The sequence below is a fragment of the Oryctolagus cuniculus genome, chromosome 4 (genome assembly GCF_964237555.1).
Source record: "Oryctolagus cuniculus chromosome 4, mOryCun1.1, whole genome shotgun sequence".
NCBI lineage: Eukaryota > Metazoa > Chordata > Mammalia > Lagomorpha > Leporidae > Oryctolagus > Oryctolagus cuniculus.
In genome coordinates this window covers 83,358,091-83,380,038 of record NC_091435.1, presented here as the reverse complement: position 1 = coordinate 83,380,038, position 21,948 = coordinate 83,358,091, and the positions used below count along the sequence as shown (strand labels likewise).

The window sequence follows — 21,948 nt, the reverse complement described above, 5'->3', positions numbered from 1 at the left end:
GAGAGACAGAGAGAAAGGTCTTCCTTTGCCGTTGGTTCACCCTCCAATGGCCACCGCGGCCACCGCGCTGTGGCCGGCGCACCGCGCTGATCCGATGGCAGGAGCCAGGAGCCAGGTGCTTTTCCTGGTCTCCCATGCGGGTGCAGGGCCCAAGCACCTGGGCCATCCTCCACTGCACTCCCTGGCCACAGCAGAGAGCTGGCCTGGAAGAGGGGCAACCGGGACAGAATCCGGCGCCCCGACCGGGACTAGAACCCGGTGTGCCGGTGCCGCTAGGCGGAGGATTAGCCTAGTGAGCCGCGGCGCCGGCCGGAACTCAAATTTTTTGTTAAGCCAAATATTAAACTATGTTGGGATATTGAAGCCTTTTAACTTTTGGGAGGAGTAATTCTTATGACATTTATAATTAGCAATTAATTTAAGATCATTACAACTAGAATGACACTATGGTATATTAAGGTAGGAATCAGTATAAACTGTTTGTTGCAATATTGGTAGAAGCCAATACAGTGTTTGACACACAAGAGCTTCTCATATATTAAAATAGAAACACAAAAACAGGCAAAGGAAAGCCAAGTACCAACAAAAATTGGCCAATAAACACAGAAAGATATCCAAAATTAAACAAATTAAAAGAAAACGCATATGATCTGTAAAACTGGCAAAGCTTAACAAATATAAACTAATTCAATCTTTTGGAGGGTAATTTAACAATTCTCTTGAAGTTAAAAGTGTGAATATCCTTTCACCAGCAACTCCAATAGTGGGATTATTACTTACAGAAACAATCATTTAAGTATAAAGAAATGACTTCATTGCATCCATTTACCAAAGGAACAATTGGAATCAGTACACATGTCAATCAATCAAGGATTAGATAAATTACAGAGCAGCTATATAATACAGCAATATGAAAGGCTGCAAGAAGAATGTCTAACTGCTTAAAGGGGAATCCATGTATGGGAAGAAAATATAGGACTCTTCTAGAAAGGTTAATGGACACCAACTGTGGGTGAAGTTGAGGGAATAAAGAGTGCATACCAGAAAGGCAGATTGACAGCTGTTCATCATCCACTGGAGATGCTTCTTGACTCTTCTTCCCACCTCCCACTTGATTTTCTAGCTTGAGTCCACCACACACCAGTGGAGCCTCCAGTGGACTTTTACAGTAAGGGTGGTCCAGCAACTTAGAACTGAGAATATTCTGCTTGACAGATCCATCCTCTTCCATCTGACATGAGTTCTCATTTGGCCCAGTTTCTTCAGACACAGGCCCATCCACATTACTCACAGATTTATCTGTTCCAGACACTGACAGTTTTATCCCATCATCACTGACAGTACTTGTCCGATTTTCTTGACCCAGAGTCACAGTTTCTCCTTCAGTTTCCGAGGTGAACATGTTACTAGAATGATGTTCTGACAAGGGGATATCATGAATCAGCTCTGTACACTCCCACTTAGGAGAGGAACAGGGTGACTGGTCCCAGGCATATGTGGCACTGCCATTCTGTTGATCAGGGAATGCTTCATCTAAACTACGCTCCTTGCCCAAAAAAGGGCTTCCTTTAGTGTGGCCATCAGGCATGTGAGAGTTCTTTCCTTTCACCACAGCATTGCTGTCCATATTTGGAAAATATGGCTGATGCCAACAGGAAGTGTCTTTCTCTTCTGGAGAAGGGAATAGACTACAATCGCCACCCTCACCGTTTTCCCTAAGAGTCTCTTGATGGTCCCCAGTGACCTTCTGTACCCAGCTTCGCTGAGCTTTCCTTAGTTTGCAAACTTTGCTTTTTGTTCTGAAGTGCTGGGATCTTAGAATCCTGTACCGAAATCTAATCATGGATAATTTCTCATACATCATAAGAGGAGACACTTTTATTCTCCTATGTTGGTTAAGTTGGAACTTTTTTGGAATCAGGGATCCCCCATTCCTGTGACGTTCCAGCCCTTGGCAGCAGCCATAACAAAAGCGCTTTCTCTTATGGTTGCTCAAGGTGACCACAATCGTGCTGCTCTCAGCTGGACTTTGGCTCTCTCCTTGGAACTTCATGGGAAAGTCAGAAGCTTGTGGCTCTGTCCTAGGTCTGTGACCACTGGCCTGACTTAAAAGACTATTTGCTGGTAAGTCAGCAACTGCCTCCAAGAGACTTTCCTCTCCGCAGTATTCATGGTCAGAGTTCTTGGCTGATGACAGCAACTTTTCTGCTTGGAGTTTCAGAAGATTCCTTGAAGAAGAAATTAAGTGCTTACTATCTTTTTTCACTTTAGAGGACAAAGCACTAACATTCTGAGTAGCCACACTAGACTTGGTCTTCCCACAAAGTGGTTCATCCTGGATCCACGTTTTCTGGATCTGAAGGGCTTTCTTTTTACACTGTAAATGTCTCAACTGTCTATCACAAGTAACTGGCCTTCCCAACTTAGCTTTCAGAATGCACAAGTGTTGTTGAAAATAGAATTTCTTAAAGCCTCCAAACCCAGTATTCCATTTCTCAGAAAAAGCTACATGGATTCCTTTCCTCCATAGAATTTTCCTCTGCTTTTTCATTTTTCTGATACATAATGAGACCTGAATGCAGCTGTAAAGAAGAAAATGAAAAGTTTTATTTTGATTTAAACTTACATTTTGATTTAAAAAAAAAAAAGTATAGCTATTTCCACTTAGGCTATCAGACATAATGAAACCCCACCCAGTCAAGGTTTTCATCACAATGAAAATTGGAGAGGATGGAAGACAATAAGTACTCAAAAAGATCCCATTTGCTGTACACCTGCTTCTGACACAAGTAACTTTCTAGAATGATTCCCCAGTATGTAGTCAGTTTCTGATAGAGTGTACAGGGCAGAGAATCAGAGAAAGTTTTCAAAGTGTTTGTTCTGCTTTTCATTACCTAAATAGCTTTAAGCAAGTCACTCAAATTCTGTATTCTCACAAAAATTTTTAAATGTCAGCAATTTTGCTCTGTACAGCCATCCATGGGTATACATTCAATAAATACAGGATATCAGTAAATAAAGAGGGAGACTAGACTCCTCTTTAGCCAAAGACTCAAACTATGTGTGGACAGTACTCTATCAGATGCTCTCATGCAATTATTCTGGCTCTCAAGTGAATAATAAGGAAGAACCAACACAAGTATACACATGAACTTTATGAACACACAAGGCTCTGCAGCTTAGAAAGAAAGGCACCAAGTCACTTCAGGTAGAGAAAAAGAAATATGAGTAGAAATAATACTAGACAATCAGAAATCAACATTCTAATTTCATCTTGTTAACAACTTACTAAGAAAAGCTGTATTACATGTCTGTGTGTCAGTTCTCTCTAGAAAAATAAATGAAGTACTGAAGATATTTATTTCAGTACCCACTCCAAATCAAATTGAGATGATAGATTTGGATTTTTTAAGATTTATTTTATTTCAAAGAGTTAGAGATAAAGGGATAGACAGAGAGATCATCTGCTGGTTCATGCCTCAAATGGCCGCCAACAACCAGGGTCAAACCAGGCGCTTCATCCATGTCTCCAATATGCATGCAGGGGCCATCTTCTGCTACTTTCTCAGGCACATTGGCAGGGAGCTGGAGCAGAAGAAGTGAAGCAGCTAGGACTCAAACTGGGGCACATATAGGATGCTGGCATTGTAGGCAGTGGCTTCACCATTACATCACAACACCAGCCCAGAAATTGGATTTTTAAAAGGCAAAAATCCAGGGCTTGGGGCTGGGGCTGTGGTGTAGTGGATTAAACTACCACTTGCAGTGCCAGCAACCCATATGGGCTCTGGTTTTTGAGTCCCAGCTACTCCACTTCTGATTGACCTCCTTGCTAATGCAACTGGGAAAGCAGCAGATGACGACCCAGGTCTTTGGTCCCCTGCATCCATGTGGGAGACATGGATGAAGCTCCTGGCTTTGGCCTGGCTCAGCCCTGGCCATTGTGGCCACTTGAGGAGTGAGCCAGCAGATGGAGTCTCTTTCTCTTTGTAACTCTTTCAAAAAAAAAAAAAAAAAAAAAAAAAAGATTGGACAGGAACAGACATTATGGCATAGTGGATTAAGGTACCACTTGTAAAGCTTGCATACCATATCAGAATGTCAGTCTGAGTCCTAGCTACGCTGTTTTCTATCTAGCTTCCTGCTAATGCATCTGGAAAGATAGCAGAAGATGGCTTAGGTGCTTAGGCTCCTGCCAGCCATGTGGGAGCCTTCCACCTGGCTCAGACCTGGCTGTTGCAGGCATTTGGGGAGTGAACCAGTGGACAGAAGATCTTTCACTGATTCTCACTCTCTCTGCTGCTCTGCCTTTCAAATAAATCTTAAAAAGGAATCATCAAAAATAAAAAAGGGGACTTTGAAGTAAAAAATGAAGAGTAGAGGGGCAGGAACAGTTAAGACGTTACTTGGAATGTATGCATCCCATACTGGAGTGTCTAAATTCTCCAATTCTAATAGTTTTCTGCTAATCCACACCCCAGGACACAGCAGGTGATGGCTCAAGTAGTCACATGGGAGGCCCAGGTTAAGTTCTGGGGCTGACTCCAGGTGTTACTAGCATCTGGGGAGTGAACCAGTAGATGGGAAATATCTCTGCCTCTTTCAAATAAATTTAATAAATAAATAAATTTTTAAACATAAAAATAGCAGGAAGACAACCATAGGGAGCTTGGAAATTTAAAAAATAAGTCAAGGGGCTAGTGCTGTGGCGTAGCGGATAGAGCTGCCACCTGCAGTGCCAGTATCCCATATAGGCACCAGTTTGAGTTCCAGCATCTCCTCTTCCAATCTAGCTCTCTGCTATTGCCTGGGAAAGCAGTAAAAGATGGCCCAAGTCTTTGGGCCCCTGCAACCACGTGAAACCTAGAGGAAACGGATCGGTGCAGCTCTGGCCGTTGCAGTCATCTAGGGGGTGAACCAGTGGATGAAAGACCTCTATCTCTTCGCTCTGCCTCACTGTAACTCTGCATTTCAAATAAATCTTTTTTTTTTTTTTTTTTTTTTTTGACAGGCAGAGTGGATAGTGAGAGAGAGAGACAGAGAGACAGAGAGAAAGGTCTTCCTGTGCCATTGGTTCACCCTCCAATGGCTGCTGCAGCGGCCGCGGCCAGCGCACCGCACTGATCCGATGGCAGGAGCCAGGTACTTATCCTGGTCTCCCATGTGGTGCAGGGCCCAAGATCTTGGGCCATCCTCCACTGCACTCCCGGGCCACAGCAGAGAGCTGGCCTGGAAGAGGGCCAACCGGGACAGAATCCGGCGCCCCGACCGGGACTAGAACCCGGTGTGCCGGCGCCGCAAGGCGGAGGATTAGCCTAGTGAGCCACGGCACCAGCCCAAATAAATAAATCTTGAAAAAAAAATAAGTCAAAAGACAACTCAAACTGGAAGATACTGGTAACATACAGCACATAGGGCTAATACTCCTAATACATAAAGAACTCTTTTTTTTTTTTTTTTAAAGATTTATTTATTTGAAAGGCAGAGCTACAGAGAGGCAGAGGCAGAGAGGGAGAGAAGTCTTTCAGCTGCTAGTTCACTCCCCAGATGGCTGCAGCTACACCTATCCGAAGCCAGGAGCCAGGAATTTCTTCCAGGTCTCCCACATGGGTGCAGGGGCCCAAGGACTTGGGCTATCTTGTACTGCTTTCCCAGGCCATAGCAAAGAGCTGGATCGGAAGTGGAGAAGCCGGGACTCGAATTGGTGCCCATATGGGATGTCGACATTGCAGGCAATGGCTTTACCTGCTACGCCACAGTGCTGGCACCAAGACCTCTTAAATTGAGGAATAAACGACAGTAAGCCTGACAAAAAGACATGAGGAGACAATTCACAAATAGATTTCGAAGTGAGTCTTAATATTAAGATAGTTAACTTCACTCATAAGAAAACTGGCACACACATTAAAGAAAAAGAGATTTTCATAGTTTTGTTTTTATTTTTGAGATGCAGACACACAGAAGGAACTCCCATCCACTGATTCACTTCTTACATGCATAAAATGGCCAGGATTGGATTAGGCCCAAACTGGGGCCAGGAACTCAAACCAGGTCTCCCATGTGGGTACCAGGAAATCAATTACCTTAGCCAACACATTACATACCATCTAGCACTATACACTTAGTGGGCTTAGAAGCAACATCAGTGTAGTAAAAAAGAGCATTCCTAGCACTCAGATCTTGATTTCTAAATATTATAAAACTTCATTTAAAGATGGAATATCAGCCAGCACCGCAGCTCACTAGGCTAATCCTCCACTTGAGGCGCTGACACACTGGGTTCTAGTCCCAGTCGGGGCACCGGATTCTGTCCCGGTTGCCCCTCTTCCAGTCCAGCTCTCTGCTGTGGCCTGAGAGTGCAGTGGAGGATGGCCCAAGTACTTGGGCCCTGCACCCGCATGGGAGACCAGGAGAAGCACCTGGCTCCTGGCTTCGGATCAGCGCGGTGCGCCGGCCGCAGTGGCCATTGTGGGGTGAACCAACGGAAAAAGGAAGACCTTTCTCTCTGTCTCTCTCTCTCACTGTCCACTCTGTCAAAAAAAAAAAAAAAAAAAAAAAAAAAAAAAGATGGAATATCATTAGTGCATGAAAATAGAAAAGTGCTCAAAAAATAAAATGTCAAAACACAGGAGTCAACCCAAAGGAACTCACAATGGCCAAATGCATAATGACAGAAATAAGTCATGAAACCAGGGCTGTGGCACAGCAGGTTAAGCTACTGCTTGTAATGCCAGCATCGCTTATGGGCACCAGTTCAAGTCCCAGGTGCTCTGCTTCCAATTCAACTCTTTACTGATGTGCCTGGGAAAGCAATGGAAGATTATTCAAGTGCTTAGGACCCTGCTACCCATGTGGGAGACCCAGATGCAGCTCCTGTCTTCAGTGTGGCCCAACCCTGAGCATTGCAGCCATTTGTGGAATAAACCAGCAGATGGAAGATCTTTCTCTCTCCTTTTCTATGTAACTCTGCCTTTCAAATAAATAAAATCTTAAAAAAAGGGCTTATAACCAAAAATAAAATACCCTTAAGCTTACAGTGATACAAAAACTGACTAAACAGGGAGAAAAGGTGGCTCTTCCTCACACAGAATTTCAAGTCAGTAAATACTGAAGAAATGCAGAAAATGGAAAAAAGGCAAAGTCACAATTTGCAACTCCTCTAAGAAGTAACTGACTCAGACAAGAAACAAAGATGCTAAAATTAGAGGGCAAAACAATAATCAGAAACAAGATATTTATACAGCCTCAAAGTATCTCCCACAAAGCACAGTATCCAAGTATTTCCCACAAGATACTTCAAATTAGGAATGAATAATGACTCTGGATGGAAAAACCTGGCCAAATAGCTGTAACCAGTTGATCAGGTTAACATCATCGGTACATGGACATGATTTGTTTTCTGATATAGCACAAATATATATTTAACTTGGGAGCAGGCATTTGGCTTAGTAGTTAAAGACACCTACAACCAATACTGCAGTGTCTTTCAGGTCCTCGTCCTGGCTCTTCATTCCAGTTTCTTGCTAATGTGCACCCTGGGAGGCAACAAGTGATAGTTCAAATAGTTGGGGAGGCAACAAGTGATAGTTCAAATAGTTGGGTTCCTGCCACCCACAAAGAGAACCCGGACTGAATTCCCAGCTTCAGCCTTCTGTTGCATTTGGGAAATGAACCTGCAGATGGAAAGTTTTCCTCTCAAATAAAGTGAAGTAAATGTGAAAAAAATCTGGAGTTAATCATGAGGAAATTAGAAACCAACCCAAATTGAGGAACACACAGAATAACTGGCCAATACTCTTTAAATATGTCAATCAAGGTCAGGAAAGACAAAATCAGAACTGTCCTAAATTAAAAGATTAAGATTAAAAGAACCAGTGTTATGGTATAGCAAGTTAAGCTACCATCTGTGACATCGTCATCCCATATGGGCACCAGTTTGATCCCAATTGCTCAACTTCCAATTCACTCTCTGCTAAAGTGCCTGGGAAAGCAACATAAGGTGGCTCAAGTGCTAGGAACTCTGCCACCCACAGGAGAGATAGGATCAAGTACCAGGCTCCTGGCTTTGGCCTGGTCCCGCCCTGGCCATTGAGGCCATTTGGGGAATGAACTAGCAGATGGAAGCTCTTTATGTCTCTAATTCTGCCTTTCAAAAATATATATATATACACACACACACATATATTCATATATATATACACATACATATATATTTTAAGAAGGGGAATGTATTCAAAGGAACTGAAAGAACTTCAGTATCAAAAAAGCACCTGGGGGCAGGCATTTGTCACGGTGGCTGAAACATGAGTTGGAGCTTCTGCATTCCACATTAGAGTGCCTGGATTCAAGTCCTGGTCCCACTCCTGATTTCAGCTTCCTGCTGGTAAACACACTGAGCAGTAGATGATGGCTCAAGTGATCAGGAGTACCGAATTGAGTTCTAAGTTCATGTGCATTTTGAGAACTGAACCAACAGTTGGATGGGAGCTGCTTTTCAAAAAAATCCCTGTTGAACATGGGAGTGGGAATGGGAGAGGGAAGAGATGTATAATTTGGGACATGCTCAGGCTGACTTGCCCCAAGTGGTGGAGTTGGAAGCATACCAGGGGATTCCAATTCAATCCCATCGAGGTGGCATGTACCAATGCCATCTCACTGTTCCAGGTGATCAATTTCAGTTCACAGTTGGTCATGGTGGAGGGACTGGGAGTCAAAGGGAGCACATAGACAAGTCTAGTACCTGCTAACGCTAACCGATAGAATAAATAAAGGGGAGAGTGATCCAACATGGGAAGTGAGATACTCAGCAGACTCATAGAATGGCAGATGTCCTAAATAGCACTCTGGCCTCAGAATCAGCCCTAAAGGCATTCGGATCTGGCTGAAAAGCCCATGAGAGTATTTCAGGCATGGAAAGCCAAGACACTCTGGCAAAAGATCTCTGTGAGTGAGATCCCAGTGGAAAGAACAGGTCATCAAAGAAGGAGGTACCTTTCTCTGAAGGGAGGAGAGAACCTCCACTTTGACTATGACCTTGTCTAAACAAGGTAAGAGTCGGAGACTCAGAGGGCTTCCATAGCCTTGGAAACTCATGACTGGAGCATAGGGAGATTACTGATGCCATAGACAGGAGTGTCAACTGGTAAAGTCAACAACAGGAGTCACTGTGCACTTACTCCTCATGTAGGATCTCTGTCCTTAATGTGCTGTGCATTGAGATTTAATGCTATAACGAGTACTCAAACAATATATTTCACTTTGTGTTTCTATGGGGGTGCAAACTGTTGAAATCTTTACTTAATGCATACTAAACTGATCCTCTGTAAAAAAAAAAAAAAAAAGAAATTATCAATTCCCAACTTGACTCTCACTGGGATTAAACATGACAATAGGTCTGCTCTGATTTCATCATCATTTAAAAAAAATCATCTATTATTTTTCACTTTATGTTTCTGTGTGGGAGCAAACTGTTGAAATCCTTAATGTATACTAAGCTGATCTTCTGTATATTAAGATAATCAAAAATGAATCTTGATGTGAATGGAAGGGGAGAGGGAGTGGGAAAGGGGAGGGTTGTGGGTGGGAGGGACAGTATGGGGGGGAAGCCATTGTAATCCATAAGTCATACTTTGGAAATTTATATTCATTAAATAAAAGTTAAAAAAAATTTTTAAGAAACAAAAGAGGAGCTGAAGAGGTAAACATAGAAGAGAAGCTAAATTAATGATGCTTTTTAAAAAAAATTTATTTAACAGGTAGAGTTACAGACAGTGAAAGAGAGAGAAAGAGAGAGAGAGAGAGAGAGAGAGAGAGAGAGAGAAGGGTCTTCTTTCTGCTGGTTCACTCCCCAAATGGCTGCCACGGCCGGCGCTGTGCCGATCTGAAGCCAGGAGCCAGGTGCTTCCTCCCGGCCTCCCACGTGGGTGCAGGGGCCCAAGCACCTGGGCCATCCTCCACTGCTTTCCTGAGCCACAGCAGAGAGCTGGACTGGAAGAGGAACAATCGGGACTAGAACCTGGCACCCATATGGGATTCCAGAGCTGCAGGCGGAGGATTAACCAAGTGAGCCACGGCACCAGCCCAACACTGTTATTTTAACATAAGGATGGTGTGAAGTCACTGAAAGAAAAAAAGGAATACAGGATCTCATTGATATTCTTGAAAGATTATTCTATCTGCAGTACGTAGAATGGCTGACAAAGCCATGTCAAAGGCAATGTTAGGAGGGTATTACAGACATGCTACAATAGCCACTTATATTAAGGAGGAAAACTGGGAAAGTGTAGCAAACTGAATTAAGATTTTTCAGGGGGACAGTGTTGTGGCACAACAGATTTTCAGATTAAGCCACTGCATGCAACATCAGCATCCCATATGGGTGCCAGTTCCAGTCTCAGCTGCTCTACTTCTGATTCAGTTCCCTTCTAATGTGCCTGGGAAAGCAGTGGAAGATGGCCCAAGTGCTTGGGCCCCTGCACCCATGTGGGAGACCTGGGTGAAGCATCTGGCTCCTGGCTTTGGCCTGCTGTTGTGGCCAATTTGGAGAGTGAACCAGCTGATGGAAGATATCTCCCCCCTCCCCTCTCTCAATAACTTTGCCTTTCAAATAAATTAAATCTTTAAAAAAAAAAAGATTTTTCAGGACACCAAAATGACAGGACTTGCACAAAGCCTATATGGTCCCTACCTCACCCTCTGGCATTGTGGCTCAGTGGGTTGAGGGGCAACCTGTGATGCTGGCATCCCATATGGGTGCCGGTTTGAGTCTTAGCTGCTCCATTTCCAATCCAGCTTCCTGATAATGTACCTGGGAAAACAGTGGAAGATGGCCCAAGTGCTTGAGCTCCTACCACCCACATAGGAGACACAGATAAAGCTCCTGGTTCCTGGCTTTGGCCTGGCCCAGTCCTGGCTGCTATGGCCATTTGGAGAATGAACCAGCAAACGGAAGATCTCTGTCTCTTCCTCTCTCTGAAACTCTGCCTTTCGAATAAAATAAATAAATCTTAAAAAAAAAAAAAAGACCAATATCTGAAGGAGGTGAGGGTTCCAATATGAGTTACTGGATAGACAGTGGTATTATTTATACAGCACACAAACAAGGAACAACTGAGGAAAGGTTATACTGGCTATGCCCTAAGTTTCCAACATGTTGAATGTGACATGACTAAGAAATCCAAGTGGATGCATATTGTTGGATACACAGCTCAGATCTATTTAAAATAGATGTTTATAAGGCAGTTAGAAAAGCACAGAGCCCTGTTCTCAAATGAGCTTTGTAGGAAGCTGGCTAGTAATACAAATTAAGTGATCACCCATACCTGGCTAAGAAAGGAGGAAAAAGCCTATGCATAGAGCTCTGGGTTTGATAAGCCAAACATAAGCAAAATACTCTTAAACTGAATTTTTCCATAATTTTTATACCTTAGTATAAAAGTCTATCAGAAATCAGCTTACACAGAGCAACTAACTAGAAGGACTGTTTTCCCCCTTCTGGAGTCAAGGTATTATAAAATCTGAAATAGATTCAAATAAATAAGCTTGTTAAGGAAAAGAAGAAAAAAATTAAGGAATTAAAACTAGCTGGGCATCTCTGAGGCTGTTACAAACTAAAATGTGAAACTTTTTAAAACCATGAGTATCACCTGAGAAGCCTTTTAAAAAACACAAGTACCTGAGACCCATTCAGATCTACTGAAATGGGGACCAGACTTCTGGAATTTTAATTCCCCATATGATTCTAATGACCAGCCAAGTCTTAAGTTTGTTTGAAAAGGAAGAGGAGAGGGACAGATGGAGAGGAAGAGACAGAAGGTGAGAGTGAGGGAGGGAGAGAGAGAAAGGGAGGGAGGGAGGGAGAGGGGGAGAGAGAGAATATGAATCGATCATTCACTGGTTCACTCCCCAAATGCCCACAAGAGCCAGGAGTCAAGAACAATATTCAGATCTTCCACACGGGTGGCTGAGACTCAAGTATCTGAGCCATCATCTGCTACTTCCCAGACTCATTGGCAGGGAGCTGGATCCCGAACAGAGTAGCCAGGGCACTCCAACAGGGGATAGGGGGGAGGGGAGTCCAACCCACTTCAGCACAAGGCTGCCCCCTCAGCAGGGTTTTGGAACTACTGGATTAGATGACATTTAAAGACCCTTCCGTGCGCATGACTTAAAATTCCAAACTACCATTTCTGCTGTCACCGGAACTGAAGGCTGCACTTGCCCACTGAGAAAAGGTGCACATCAGAGGCCTGACTAGGGACCTGTACAAGCCACCTGGTGCCCATTAAGCTACACGGTGGTGAATATTCTCTCTGGTACAGAAAGCCATCTCCTCAAACTAACTTAGACCTGTAACATCCAGTCACTCAAAGAAGTCAATGTCTGGCACGTCCATAAAGCCGCAATGTTTTACCGGCTGAATGAGAGGTCTTCAGAAACACACGCAGAGGATTCCTCCTAGCGGGGGCAAGGAGTGAATGAAGCCTCCCGGCGGTTTCTCCCACAAAGCGCCCACTGGGCAAAAACCACCTTGAATAAAATGCAAAACGGACTTAAGTCGGCTCTCCTGGACCAGGAACGCTTTATCAGTAAGCGTGAGGCAGGCGGTGACAGGACAGAGTCTGGCTTCCTCCCGGTGCTGCCCATCCGAAGCACAGACCGCAGCTGTGTTCTGACCACACGAGATCCCAGCACCTCCTCCAGCACCCTTCTCCACAGCTACTTACGCTGTGCGAAAGGCAAAATACTTAACTAGGAAGCCACGATTAAGCGTCCTGGACATTCTTAAACCGCCTGAATTTGCAAAACATTTCTGGACTAACGTTCTGCTTTTCTCCGTTTAATTTCTCCCAGCGAATTTATACAGGACTTAAGAAACCAGTGAAAAAGTCGAAAAGTCTCTAACGTGAGGCAGAAATGGCATGCCAGGATTTCAACTCCGCTCTTCCGACTCCCACATCCTCTCCGCAACCCCCACCCCCAGGGTCGTGGCCGAACGGGGGCTGACACGGCCTAGCAGACAGACGAGAAAAACGCGGCTCGCCACCCCCTAACGTGCAATCGTGCCCTAGCCTCCCACCAGAAAAGGCCCCCGGGAGTGCGGGGGCAGGAACCAAGGCAGGAAGGAGGCAGCGCTGTCCGAACAAACACGAGCCCTCGACTCCAAGACGGGAGGAGCCGACGGGCCTCTATCAGCAGCGCTTCCTCTCAAAGCTTTCGCCGGCGGCAGAAGAGCGGCCGGGGGCGCTAGCTTTTTCAGCGCCAGCATCGCAAGGCTAGAGCTAGGGGGAGAGAGAGAGAAAGAAGAGGGGAGGGCAACGGTCCCTCGGGAAGCGCTCCCTGCCCACCCCCGGAAAGGCACACGGTGCCGGGGAGAAACCGCTGCCTCGGGCTTGCAGCGTGGGGGAGGGCAGCGCCTGCGGCCTCCGGGCCAGGGCGCTGAGGTGGCGCGCAGCGGCGCGGCAGTGGCCAGTCAGCCCCGTCAAGCGGTCGCTCCGTCAGTCATTCGGCCGACTGGCCGTCCTGGCTCCCGCTTACCTACGTCCCCCGCTGCCCGCACCTGTTCTGCTGTCAGCCCAGACGCCGAGGCAGCCCCGACTGCGGCCCCGCCTTCGCCAGCGCAAGGGAAAGCTCCGCCAGCTAGAAAGGGTCCGGCCTGCAAGCAGCGGCCACGGCCGCCGGGCTTCCTCTGGAGCTGCCGCCGCGACGCCGGCGCTCACTTACTGCGTCATCTCCCCGGTGCCCTTTCGCCTGCGGCCCCGCCCGCATCTCGTGCGGGAGGCGGGGAGAGCGAGCGACGGCCCGGCGCGGGGGGCGTGGCCCGCATGCCCTCGCTTCCGGCCGCCCCCGCTGCCCCGCGGCCTCCCCGCCCCGCTGGGCGCCCGGGTCTGCACGCGCCAGGACTTGGCGGAGCCGCGGCGGAGAAACTGGCGAGGCTGTGCGAAGCGCTGCCTCAAGTGCTGACCCACAAAAGAACCAAGTCAGTTCACGACCGTTAGCCCGCTGCCCTTCTGCACTGCACGCTGACTCCTGGCCCAGGCTTTGCCACTTTCCCGTGATTTTGCCCATTGGTATCCTAATTGCCTGGTTCTCTGCGCCCTGCCCGCCCCAGCTGAGGAGGTCTCGGCGTTGTAGCCCCAGCTCCAAATACGGACAGGCCTGCAAGTGCTCAGGAAGTCTGTGAGGTAAATCTGTCCTCTCTCAGACAAGAATAAGTGGACGTCAGCCTCAACTGCTGAGGCTGTATTCATTCATGCAATAGTTTTTTGTTGTTTTTTTTTTTTTTTTTTTTAATGTGAACAGTCTTTGTCTTGCAAGACGTCACTCCAATAGTGAGGAAAGAGACATAAATAATCCAAAGTCCCGACAGGCAGAAAATACACTAATAGATTTATGATGGAAGATAGCTTCAATGTTAGCTACTTTTCATAATTTTTTAGTTTTAAAAACTGGATTTCTGTAGGAAGAATTGCTAACCTCCTTTCTGCTTCAATATCCCCATTGTCTTACTCCATGAATTGATTTCAATAAATATTTACAATACAAAAATGTATGGGTATTGTTGAATAAAGTTACTAAAACTATAAGGAAAATATAACAAAAATATGGCCCAAGACAATTTTGTACAAGACTTTGAAAACTTACTTTAAAATTTATTTTTACTTGAACGGTTAGAAAGATCTTCCATTCACTGGTTTAATCCTAAATGACCACAACACTGGGGCTGGTAAAAGCTGCAGCCTGCAGCACAGGCATCCCACGTGGGCGCCAAGTAGAGTCCCAACTGCTCCACTTCCAATCCAGCTCCCTCCCTGGGGAGGCAGCAGAGGATGGCCCAAGTGCTTAAGCTCCTGGCTCCTGGCTTAGGCCTGACTCAGTCCTGGCTGTTGCGGTTGTTAGGGGAGTGACAGAGGGCAGTAGCAGAGGGAAGATCTGTCTTTATCTTTATCTCTCTTTCAAATAAATAAATAAACCTTTAGAAAAAAAATGACACCAGCCAGGACTGGGCCAAGCTGAATCCAGGAGCCTGAAGCTCCATCCTAGTCTCCCAGCGGGGTGGCAGGAACTCAAGGACTGGAGTCATTGTCCACTGCCTACCAGGATGCATTAGGAGGGAGCTGGGTGGGAAGTGCAGTAGCCATTACTTGAACTTGCACTCCGTCTGGGACGCTAGAGTCCCAGGCAGAGGCTGAAGCCAGTGCACAACAACGTCTCCTGAAAAAATTATTCTGAGTGGCATGATGCAGCTAAAATGTAGACCTAACAGTTATATACGTGTGTGTTTCTTGATCTCTTTTATAAGCCTGTGATGCACAAAAGTATTCTTTTTTTAAAATAAAAATTATCTTAGTGCTAAGGACGTATCAATTCGCCTCATCTTGAGTGTATAATCAATGCAGCTTCCAAAGTCCTTTTTCCTGCCTCAAATTCCCGGGCTAAGATCAGAAGATGTCCTCCATCTAGCCATACTTGTGTGTTTCTTTCTGGTCAATCTTACAGGCACGGCCGCAGGAATTAAATTTTAAACTCTCATTACTTAATATTGGCTCATGAATTGTACTCGGCACTGCTCCTCCTCATCTCCGGCAAATCATCCTGTTCCAAAAATGCCTGAACTATTTCTTTTTCCTTCCCTATACTTGGACATCCTCTCAGCTTCACCCATTTTGGAGAGGTGACGCAACCTTGGAACAGCCACTTGGCCCTAACAGGAAACTTGCCTGTGTCATGGCTTCCCATGGTGCTCCTCAAGAGCAGCTACTCACCCCACACCAGGCCGGCTCTGGGAATGCTGCCCCGCCCAGCCCACGCTCCCGCAGACCCCGAGCCTTCCCCAGGGCTCTCAACACCTCCCCGGGTCAGTCTAGCCCGGGTGCCTGTTAGTCACATCATGGGAGAGCTCCAGAGGGTTTACGTGAACGTCCTGAACACTGGAATTCGAGATGGGTGGAGACCATGATTCTCTTTCTCAAAATTTTACTAATATCAAATGCAATGTCGTATTCTGGATTGGACTATGGAATGCAAAAAGGATATTAGTGGAAAAGCTGGTGAAATCCAAAGTCTATAGTTGGGACCTTCGTTGTGACGGCATAGCAGGTTAAGTCCCTGCCAGCAATGCTGGCATCCCATATGGTCGCCAGTTTGAAACCTGGCTACTCAACTTCCAATCCACCTCTCTGCTCATGCGCCTGGGAAAGCTGCAGAGGATGGTCTGAATGCTTGGGTCCCTGCAAACACATGGAGACCTGGAGGAAGCTTCTGGCTTCAGCCTGGCTCAGCCCCAGCCATTGCATCCATTTGGGGAGTGAGCCAGCAGATGGAAGACCTCTATCTCTCCCTCTCTCTGCTGTAACTCTGCCTTTCAAATATATTATATATATATATGTATATATATTTTGACAGGCAGAGTGGACAGTGAGAGAGAGAGACAGAGAGAAAGGTCTTCCTTTGCTGTTGGTTCACCCTCCAATGGCCGCCGCAGCCAGTGCGCTGCGGCCGGCACACTGCGCTGATCCGAAGGCAGGAACCAGGTACTTCTCCTGGTCTCCCATGGGGTGCAGGGCCCAACATCTTGGGCCATCCTCCACTGCACTCCCCGGCCACAGCAGAGAGCTGGCCTGGAAGAGGGGCAACCGGGACAGAATCCGGTGCCCCGACCGGGACTAGAACCCGTTGTGCCGGCGCCGCAGGCGCTGGCCTCAAATACATTATAATTTTTTAAAAAAGAGAAAGGACTCAATTAAAAAAAATAGTCTGAATACAGACTGGGTTCTCAGTTCCTTCCTGAGATGTCCACCTGGGCTGTCAGGTGTACTTCTCTTCATTAAACTTTGCTAACACACTTACCACTGTTCTCATGTCCGAATTCTTTCTTGCCCAAAGACAAAAACCTCTGGCCAGCCATTTCCAGTAACATTTTTCAGCTTTCAACAAGCACAGCACGCTTTCCACAAGCATTTCCCAATCCCAAATTTAAAATTTAATAAAATCTTCACAGTTCCCCTGAGGTCTTAATAACTTGAATACTTACTTCTAGGTACTTTATACTTTTGATCTGTTATAGACTTGCAAGATTTTTTTTAAAGATATATTTATTGTTTGAAAGGCAGAGTTAGAGAAAGAGAGAAATCTTTCATCCACTGGTTCACTCCCCCAGATGGTTGCAATGGCCAGAGCTGGGCCGATCTTTAGCTAGGAACCGGGAGCTTCTTCCAGGTCTCCCACGTTGTGAGCAGGGGCCCAATACTTGGGTCTTTGTTAAAGATTTAATTATTTGGGGCCTGCAGAGCCAGGATCCCATGTGGGTGCCAATTCGAGTCCCTGGTTGTTCTACTTTCCAATCCAGTTCCCTGCTAATGGCCTGGGAAAGCAGTAGAAAATGGCCCAAGTACCTGGACTCCTACACCCTTATAGGAGACCTGAAAGAAGCTCCTAGCTCCTGGCTCCTGATTGGCCCAGCTCCAGCCATTGAGGCCATTTGGGGAGTGAACCAGTGGATGGACGACCTCTCTCTCTAACTCTGCTCTGTTTCTCAAATAAATAAATCTTTTAAAAAATCCAGAGGGAAAAATATTTTTAGAAATTTTGTTTGAGGGCCAGCGCCGCGGCTCACTAGGCTAATCCTCCGCCTAGCGGCGCCGGCACACCGGGTTCTAGTCCCAGTTGGGGTGCCGGATTCTGTGCCGGTTGCCCCTCTTCCAGGCCAGCTCTCTGCTGTGGCCAGGGAGTGCAGTGGAGGATGGCCCAGGTGCTTGGGCCCTGCACCCCATGGGAGACCAGGAGAAGCACCTGGCTCCTGGCTCCTGCCATCGGATCAGCGCGGTGCGCTAGCCGCAGCGCGCCGGCCGCGGCCGCCATTGGAGAGTGAACCAACGGCAAAGGAAGACCTTTCTCTCTGTCTCTCTCTCTCACTGTCCACTCTGCCTGTCCAAAAAAAAAAAATTTGTTTGAAAGGAGGAGTTACAGACAGTGAGAGCGAGACAGAGAAAGAGACATCTTTCATCTGCTGGTTGATTCCCCTCCAGGCCAAATCTGGAGCCTAGAACTCCACAGTATCTCCCACATGGGAGACAGGGGCCCAAGTATGCAGGTCATCCTTGCCTGCTCTCCCTGCTTAGCAGGGAGCTGGACTGGAAGTCGAGCAGCCAGGAATTGAACTAGTGCTCTGATAAGGGATGCCAACGTCGAAGGCTGTGGCTTAACCCATTGTGCCACAATGCTAGCCTCAAGGGTTACATTTTCTGTTGTTAACAATATAACAGTTAACAATATAATCGACTTTTGCACATTACTTTTGCATCCAGTCAACTTGCTAAATTTCTCATTAATTCTTTAATTCTTTTTTTAGGTCTCCCACGTGGGTGCAGGGGCCCAAGGACATGGGACATCTTCCACTGTTTCCCAGGCCCTAGCAGAGAGCTGGATCGGAAGTGGAGCAACCAGGACTTGAACCGGGATGCTGGCACTGCAGGCGGCAGCTTTACCTGCAATGCCACAAGCGCCAGACGCCTCTCATTAATTTTAACAATTTATAATATGTTCTTTAGGGTTTCCTGCATTCTAAATCTTATCTGAAAAAAAAAAAAAACGAGTTTTTACCTTGCTTTCCAGTTCTTATGTTTTTAAAAAATTGTATGAATTACGATCTTCAATTTCAAGTTTAAATAAAAACGGTGATAATGGGTACCCTTATCTTATTCTGATCCTCAAAGGGTCAGCGCTTCACTAGTAAGCATTTCTTCTGCAGGCTTGTTGTAGATACACCTTATCATGTTATAGAGGTTCACCTGGGGGCCCACGTTTGGTGCAGCAGCCAAGTCTCTGTGATGTCTGTGAGGAAAGAAGAGCAAGACAAAGAGGAGGCAGGACACAGACTCACAGCCAGAACAGGTTTACTCAGGGAACAAACCTGAGAGGGGCTCACTCAAAGCAAACACACAGCAGACAGCAGATTCTCACACAAGCTGGAGGCCTATACAACATGAGATAGTGGGAAATAAATTTAGGCCGGCGCCACGGCTCACTAGGCTAATCCTCCGCCTAGCGGCGCCGGCACACCGGGTTCTAGTCCCAGTTGGGGCGCCGGATTCTGTCCCGGTTGCCCCTCTTCCAGGCCAGCTCTCTGCTGTGGCCCGGGAGTGCAGTGGAGGATGGCCCAGGTGCTTGGGCCCTGCACCCCATGGGAGACCAGGAAAAGCACCTGGCTCCTGGCTCCTGCCATCGGATCAGCGCGGTGCGCCGGCCGCAGCGCGCCGGCCGCGGCGGCCATTGGAGGGTGAACCAACCGCAAAAGGAAGACCTTTCTCTCTGTCTCTCTCTCTCACTGTCCACTCTGCCTGTCAAAAAAAAAATAATAATAATAATAAATTTATGTATGTATGTATGTATCTATGTATTTATGTATGTATGAATGACAGGCAGGGTTAGACAGAGAGGGAGAGAGACAGGTCTTCTTTCTGTTGGTTCACCCCCTAAATGGCTGCAATGGCCAGAGCTGCACCGATCCGAAGCCAGGAGCCAGGTGCCTCCTCCCAGTCTCCCACGCAGGTGCAGGGAACCAAGCACTTGGGCCATCCTCCACTGCCCTCCCGGGCCACAGCAGAGAGCTGGACTGGAAGAGGAGCAACCGGGACAGAACCGGCGCCCCAACCGGGACTAGAACCCGGAGTACCAGCGCTACAGGCGGAGGATTAACCTAGTGAGCCGCGGAGCCGGCCGAGAAATTTATTTATATGAAAATCAGCATTACAGAGTGGAGCCAATGCTGTGGCATAGTGGGTTAAGCACCCACCTGTGGTGCTGGCATCTCATATGTGCGCCAGTTCAAGTTCCAGCTGCTCTACTTCCAATCCAGCTCCCTGTTGATGGCCTGGGAAAGCAGTGGAAGATGGCCCAAGTGCTTGGGCCCCTGCACCCATGTGTGAGACTGGGAAGATGCTACTGGCTCCTGGCTTTGGATCGGTGCAGCTCTGGCTGTTGCAGCATCTGGGAAGTGAACCCAGCATCTGGGAAGTGAACCAGCAGATGGAGGACCTCTCTCTGTCTGCAACTCTGCCTCTCACGTTAATAAATAAATCGTAAAAAATAAACTTAGTTTTTTAAAAAAGAGACAAAGATCTTCTACCTGCTGATTCACTCCCAGATGGCCGCAACAGCTAGCAGCTTTTTCCAGGTCTCCACAGGGGCCCAAGCACGTGGGCCCTCTTCTACTGCTTTTTCCCAGACCATTAGCAGGAATCTGGATTGGAAGTGATCAGCTAGGACTCAAACAGGTGCCCATATGGGATGCTGGCATTGTAGGCGGTAGTTTTACCCACTATGCCACAGCATCGGCTCAGCTGAACTCTTAAGATACCAGGAAGGGCTTAGGCTAAGGCTGGGCTCTTAGCATATAGATGGGAGGGCTGAGGAGGGTTTGGGCTAAGACTAGAGCAGGGTCCAGCTCTGAGGAAGAATGTGGGAGTTTAGGATCTGCTCTGTCACGTACACAGGGGACTAACATACATCTAAGGCTTTTGTCCTTACTCTACCAGTGTCCACGTCCCACACTGGAATGTCTAAGTCAAATCCTGGCTCCATTTCCTACTAATGTGCACCTTGGGAGGCAGCAGGTGATGGCTGAAGTATTTGGGTCCTTGCCATCCATGCGGTAGACCTGGATTTTCAGGCTCCTGGTTTCAGCCTGCTCCAACCCTGACTGTTACACACATTTGTGGAGTGAACCAGCAGATGGAAGAAGACCTGCCTTTCAGGTAAAATGAAAACAAAAATTTACAAAACTTCACTTCTGGTTTGTCAACTTATGCAAACTGATATTCAATCTTACTAAACGGTTTTTTCTTCATTGGAGATGCTTACTTAACCTAACATGATGAATCACATGGTTTTTAAATTATACTAATTTTGCATAGCCCTACTTGACGAGCATGTGCTGTCTTCATATATATATGTGTGTGTGTGTATATATATATTTTGAAAGGCAGTTAGAGATGGAGAGAGATATCCTCCATCAGCTGGTTCACTCCCCAAATGGCCACAACAGCCAGGGCTGGGCCCATTTCCCACTGCTGGCATTGCAGGCAGCAGCTTAACCTATTATGCCAAAATGCCAGCCCATCTTTAAAAATCAAGTTAATTTGGTTTGTTAATGATATTTAATAATTGTGCATTTACAACTGAGTCTGCTGTGTAATTTTCCATTTTATATACTGTATTGTTATCAATAATAGAATTTGGAGAGTGTTTCCTATATTCTGGAATAATTTGTGCAAAAGTGGAAATACTTTTTCTTGAGTATTTGTACAACTTGCTGGTAAAACAGCCTGAGTTGGGGATGGTGTTGTGGTGCAGCAGTAAAGCCGCAGCCTGGTGTCCCAACTGTACCACTTCTGATCCAGCTCCCTGCTAACAGCCTGGGAAAGATAGTGGAAGATGGCCCAAGGGTTTGAACCCCTATACCAATGTAGGGGTCGTGGAAGAAGCTCCTGGCTCCTGTCTTCAGCCTGGCCCAGCCCTGGCCATTGCTGCCATCGGGGAGTGAGCCAGTGGACAGAAGATCTTGGTCTCTCCCTTTCTTTATGTAATCCTGACTTTCAAATAAATAATCTTAAGAAAACAAAAATGCCAGCCTGGGTATTTTTTTTTTAAGATTTATTTGAAAGGCAGAATTACAGAGAGATTCATTCCCCAAGTGGCCACAACAGCCAGAGCTGGGCTGATCTGAAGCCAGAAGCCTGGAGCTTCATCTGGGTCTCCCACATGGGTGCAGGGGCCCGAGGACCTGGGCCATCTTCTGCTGTTTTCTCAGATCCATTAGCAGGGAGCTGGATTAGAAGTAGAGCAACCTTGACTTGAACCGATGCACATTTGGGATGCTGGCACTGCAGGCAGCAGCTTTACCAGCTATGCCACAGCACCAGCACCCCAGTCTGGGTCTTTGCTCTAAAT

At 46.7% G+C, this 21,948-nt stretch overlaps 1 protein-coding gene and 1 long non-coding RNA gene across 13 annotated transcripts in view; one reads left to right on the top strand and one right to left on the bottom strand.

Moving 5' to 3' along the window:
* SENP5 (SUMO specific peptidase 5) overlaps positions 1–13,753 on the bottom strand; it is a 52,674-nt gene extending 38,921 nt beyond the window's left edge. For 4 of the 12 annotated variants that reach the window (XM_051818946.2, XM_051818948.2, XM_002716529.5 and 1 more), the window contains exons 1-2: positions 13,537–13,728; positions 1,042–2,582 (exon numbers count right to left, since the gene is read on the bottom strand). In XM_051818946.2, the coding sequence (XP_051674906.2) occupies positions 1,042–2,551 (1,510 nt within the window). In that variant the 5' untranslated portion in view covers positions 2,552–2,582; positions 13,537–13,728. Of the gene's footprint in view, positions 1–1,041; positions 2,583–7,466; positions 7,531–12,412; positions 12,529–13,536 lie in introns of those variants that run through there. The other 8 variants (XM_070072311.1, XM_070072310.1, XM_051818947.2 and 5 more) reach the window with 8 other exon arrangements.
* Positions 13,754–13,852: 99 nt separating this feature from the next.
* LOC138849308 (uncharacterized) lies at positions 13,853–18,685 on the top strand. Its single transcript, XR_011387980.1, has 2 exons — positions 13,853–14,183; positions 18,350–18,685. It is a non-coding gene; the product is annotated as an uncharacterized lncRNA (long non-coding RNA).
* The last annotated feature ends 3,263 nt before the right edge of the window (positions 18,686–21,948 follow it).